Genomic DNA, 5,508 nt, shown 5'->3' on the forward strand with positions numbered 1-5,508 from the left:
CATTTGATCAAGACCCAAAAATCAAAAGAAAATCAGCCTTCTAACACAAAATCTAAACATCTAAACTATTTTAAAGATCAAAACACCACAAATAAGGCAGAAAAAATAAAAAAAAACGAAATTCAAAAAAAATAAAAATAAATAAATAAACTCAAGCAACAACTTCAACATGATAGAACTTGAAGAATACTAACAAAACAATATAAATTCGGCACCATAACGACTTATATAGTTTTAAAAAAAGTGATCATGACGGATTTGGATAGAAGATGAGAGGGGGAAATGATTGACATTTTTGGATGAATGGAGGTCGCCGGAAAACTCTGCCGGAAAATTTGTTGACGGGTTTTGGACATAAACTTTACATCAAAGGATAACCCTTGAACAACTCTACACTTTTATGTAAAGGATATAGGACGGGGATGACCGAAACTTTGTAAATCTAAAGAAAAATGTGAAGATTTATGTTTGGTTTTTCTTAGATCTACGGAGTTTGGCTATGGATATGAACGAATGGTTTGCGGATTTGTGTAGAGGAGAGTGAAAGGAAGAAATGGTAAAATTTTGGAGATTTTTCCGGCCAAGGGGTGGTGGCCGCCGGTGACAGTGGCGGCGGTGGCGATGGCCGGCCGGCCGGCGGCAGGTGGAAGCAAAGGGAAGAAGAAAATCAAAAAATGCAAATAAAAAATTTATATTTTGGAGTTTTGTATTTTTTGGGTAGGGTCCATAAGAGCCCTTTGATCAAAATATCATGGATGGTTGAGATTTGATCTTGACCATTTCTTTTGGACCGGGTCAAAATTGATTGGGCCATCAGAATTTGGTCTAAATCAACCCAATTCAATCAAAAATTGGGTCATTTGAGCCAATTTAAAAAAAAAAACAATATAAACAAAGACAAACAACCCAAAATACACAACAAAAAATAATTAAGAAAAAGACCTTACTAATATATTGTAGGAGTAAAATAAACACGTCAAAAATTAGGTGTTTACAGCATGCCCCTCTTTGCTTGGAAACATGAAGAGTTTTCAAGTGAAGAAAGTGAACGAAATGGCTAATTTTTTATTGTTTCAAACTCCGTTGAAGCCATTTTGAAAAAGATGACCGAACCTTGCTTCAAAGGTTGCCTACATATCCTTGATTAAAAGGAAATCAGGTCAGTGTAGTTCGAGAAACATTGATAGCTGAAACTATCAGAAATTGCGGTCAAAAGATTGCTTCGTATTGCTTGTCATCATCTACTGTCTATAATTACAAAAAAAAGAAGCTAGAGAACTATGCCTATCTACATTATAAGAGTTACAAGATCCCTACTTGATGATTTTTCTTAGGGTCTCGTCTTGATCTTTGACTTGCTCTGTCCGTTGTCTTTGAGATTGATCTTCATGCTCTCTTGACGACTTGTGGATCATTCTCAGGTGCATGTTTTAAATTGAGTTGGCGGTTGAAACTCAAAACTCAAGATCACAAAATGAAGAACCCAAAAAGGATGTGTTTCTTTTAGGGAAGAAAAAATGAGAATCTTGAACTAGGACGTATAACCCTAGAAAGAAAAGGAGAAGTGGGGTGTGTTACCCTGAGTGTTTCAAATAAGACGTATTGTCTTTATGGATTGTCCTGAGATTTGGTGTATCCCCAAAAATGTGAATATGGTTTGTATAACCCATGAATGCTAGTGCATATTGCCCAGGATATGCATATGGTACGTATTGCCCATTAATAAAGAATTGATGTGTATTGCATGTGAATAAGGACTGGTGCATATTGCACATGAAAGAAGACTAGTATGTATTGCACATGAATGCAATATCGATGTGTATTGCATGGGATTTGGATTGGTACGTCTTGCTTATGAAAGAAAGACTAGTACATTTCGCACGTGAATAAAGGACGAGTGCGTATTTGCACGAAATTCAGATTGGTGCGTATTGTGTGAAATTCAGACTGGTGCGTACTGCACATGAATAAATGATGGTGTGTATTGCACATGAATAAAGGACGTGTGCATTTTACACGGAATTTAGATTTGTGCGTATTGCCTGAAGCTCTCGGATTGAGAGGCAAGAATGTGAATAGCATGAGATGAAACAACAAACATGTGAAGACTTTGGAGAATTTCCTTTTTGTGATGTTTCATTTTTGACTTGTAATCCCACATTTTCTTTTGTTCCTGTGTTGAGCAAAAGAAAATTGTTAGTTTAAAGTGGTGGTTGGTTTGTGGCTTTGATGCTCCGATGACTTGACCTTACTCCTGACCAATTTCTCCAACTCTACTCCAAATTCTTGGTTGAACAACCTTTGAAGCTTCCTCTTTGTCGATACAAGGGCCTTGATCTTTTTGGTACTACCAAATATCATGGTGCGACTGATGTCCCAAAGGTTGAATTTTCCTATTGAATATTTTTCATGACTTTAGAGACTATATTGCATTCGTTCACGAGTTTACAGTGAAGATTTGAGGCATTTTTAGTACTTGCTCGATGGCATGTCAACTTGGATACCCAACTTTACTTTTGGGAACCCGTAGTAAGCTTTGCAATCTTTTACCTTATTTTGTCAAGAGATTATACCGAAATTACTAAAAAAAATATCAAACTTAAGAGTGTGAAAAATTGGATCAAGAAAGACTATAAACTTAAGGAAAGGCATTCCTTTTTTGAAGAAAAATGAGAAAGAGAACTTATCTGGAGACATATGTCGACTTTGAGTGAACCATGCCATGCACTTTGGACTTAACCCCGGATTCGTTTGAGTTGTCTAATTCTCAAAATCTGAACCATTATCAATTTATAACTGATCTATGTATTCTTCATGCAGAGGTATCGAGAAATGATGATCTTTGCAGATTTCTCCCAATTAGTCAATTTCATGATGTTCTCTTCTTTTATCTTAGGGTGCCCAGCAAGAGTTTTAACCGATAAGATTTTCTCTCTTGTCGTCTTATGATGCCTATAAAGGTTTTCATCGATAAGACTCTTTTTTTCTTTTCTTTTTTTTTGACTCAACAATGTTGTCTTTGATGATCAATTGTCCGTGCAAGACACATTGAATCTATCGTTCTTAGAGTTGATCAAAATGTCGGTTGCTAGAATAAAATCATAAACGAAATTACAATTTGACTCTATTCTATCAAAATAAAAAATAATGCCCCAGTTTTTTATAGATATTGGATTTTTTTTTTTGTTTTTTTGTTTTTTTTGAAAGTGATGCCTTTGTTCTCTCAGCCACAACTTGTCACAGTATCTTAGAACGCATTAGATGTAGAATCTTTTGATTGCGTCCGCATTAACAGTTATACCTGTGATTTTTCCCTCCACATCAGTAAGGTGCAAGGCTCCTTTGGACAACACTTCCTTGATAAGATATGGACCTTGCCAATTTGGGGCAAACTTTCCCTTGGCCTCTTCTTGGTGCGGGAGAATGCGCTTTAAGACCAATTGACCTACTTCAAAGTGTCTTGGGTGCACTTTTTTGTTATATGCACTAGCCATCCTTTGTTGATAAAGCTGACCAAAACAGATGGCCGTCAATCGTTTCTCATCTATTAATGTGAGCTGCTCTAGTCGAGTTTTGACCCATTCAGTATCTTCAATTTCAGCCTCGACAATAATTCGAAGAGATGGAATTTCGACTTCCGCTGGTATCACAGCCTCAGTCCTATACACCAGCAAATAAGAAGTTGCACCAATCGAGGTGCGCACTGTTGTGCAATATCCTAAAAGTGCAAAAGGCAGCTTCTCATGCCATTGTCTAGTGCCTTGAACCATTTTCCTGAGAATTTTTTGATATTCTTGTTGGCCGCCTCCACAGCTCCGTTGGCCTTTGGTCGGTATGGAGTAGAATTGTGATGCACAATTTTGAACTGCTCACATACCTCCTTCATCAAATTGTTATTAAGGTTTGCAACATTATCTGTGATGAGAGTTCTTGGGATACCAAAACGATAAATGATGTTTGAATGGACAAAATCCACTACTGCCTTCTTAGTGATTGCCTCCACCCATTTAGTAAAGTAATCAATTGCGACCAAAGTAAATCGATGTCCATTAGAAGCTTTTGGCTCAATTGGTCCAATGACATCCATTCCCCCATGCAACAAAGGGCCATGGAGCGGCCATGGGGTGCAACTCAGAAGGAGGTAAATGAATGAGATCACCATGAATTTGACACTAATGACATTTTTTCACAAAGCGAAAGCAATCCCGTTCCATGGTAAGCCAGTAATATCCTGCTCGAAGTATCTTTTTCGCAAGGACATATCTATTAATGTGTGGTCCACATACCCCAGCATGTACTTCATTCATGATCTTCTCGGCTTCTTCAACATCCACACATCTCAATAAGTTCAGATCCGGGGAGCGTTTATATAAAACTTCCACGCTCAAAAGGAAACCACTAGCCAGACGTCTAATAGTTCTTTTTTGGCTTCCACTGGCATGTTCGGGACATTACCCTGTTTGCAAGAAATTCTTGATGTCTAGGTACCACGTCTCACCATCTGATTCTGCTTCCACAGTGTTACAATATCCATGTTGGTCCCGAAGTTGAATCTCCAAGGGAGTAATACAAGTGTTTCCAGGCTATGGAAGCATTGAGGCCAAAGTAGCCAAGGCATCTCCCAATTCATTATGAAACCTGGGGATGTATCTAAACTCGATGGTCCTAAACCTTTTGCTAAGATCTTCCACACTATTGTTTGTATGGAAGAAGCTTGAGATCTTGAGTTTTCCAGTCGCCTTGAGCTTGCCGAATAAGCAAATCAGAATCTCCCAACATAATCAATTCTTGCACACCCAAATCTATTGCCATATTTAGACCCATGATGCAAGCTTCATACTCTGTTGTGTTATTTGTACAGAAGAAACGAAGTCGAGCTGTTGCAGGGTAATGTTGCCCTGTGTGAGATATGAGAATTCTCCCAATCCCTGTGCCCTTTCTGTTGATTGCTCCATCAAAGTATAATTTCCAGGCTTGATTTTCATCTGGATTCACTTCTTTAATTGAGTTAATCTCTTCATCTGGAAAATATGTATCTAATGGTTCGTAGTCGCCCTCAAATGGATTCTCTGTCAAGTGGTCTACCAGAGCTTGAGCTTTCATTGCAGTTCGAGTGACATATATAATGTCAAATTTAGTGAGCAAGATTTGTCATTTCGTGAATCTGCCAGTTGGCATTGGCTTCTGAAAGATGTACTTCAAAAGATCCATCCTATATATGAGGTAAGTTGTGTAGGACAAAAGGTAATGCCTTAACTTTTGAGCTAACCCAAGTTAGGGCGCAACATGTCCTTTCCAAGAGGGTGTACTTGACCTCATAACTAGTGAATTTCTTGCTCAAGTAGTAGATAACTTGCTCCTTCCTGCCTGTGGAATCGTGTTGACCGAGAACGCACCCAAAGGAATTATCTGTCACTGAAAGATATAGAAAGAGAGGCCTAACTGGTTCAGGCGGGACGAATATGGGAGGTTTGGACAAATATTCCTTGATTTTTTCAAAAGCTTGTT

The 5,508-nt window shown here is 38.1% G+C and overlaps 1 protein-coding gene across 1 annotated transcript; it reads right to left on the bottom strand.

The window, feature by feature from the left end:
* Positions 1-3,257: 3,257 nt before the first annotated feature.
* LOC107058940 (uncharacterized) lies at positions 3,258-4,087 on the bottom strand. Its single transcript, XM_015305205.1, has 2 exons — positions 3,768-4,087; positions 3,258-3,660 (listed from the first exon to the last, which is right to left on the bottom strand). Exons 1-2 carry the CDS (start codon positions 4,085-4,087, stop codon positions 3,258-3,260), a joined length of 723 nt encoding a protein of 240 aa, XP_015160691.1.
* Between the last annotated feature and the right edge of the window lie 1,421 nt (positions 4,088-5,508).

Source organism: Solanum tuberosum, unplaced genomic scaffold (assembly GCF_000226075.1).
Source record: "Solanum tuberosum cultivar DM 1-3 516 R44 unplaced genomic scaffold, SolTub_3.0 scf00708, whole genome shotgun sequence".
In the NCBI taxonomy this organism is placed as follows: domain Eukaryota; kingdom Viridiplantae; phylum Streptophyta; class Magnoliopsida; order Solanales; family Solanaceae; genus Solanum; species Solanum tuberosum.

Coding starts and splice junctions, on each gene's coding strand:
- LOC107058940 (XM_015305205.1), bottom strand. CDS start 4,087: ATGGATGTCATTGGACCAATTGAGCCAAAAGCTTCTAATGGACATCGA. Junction 3,661..3,767: donor AAAAAATTCTCAGGAAAATG/GTTCAAGGCACT, acceptor GCTGGTGTATAG/GACTGAGGCTGTGATACCAG.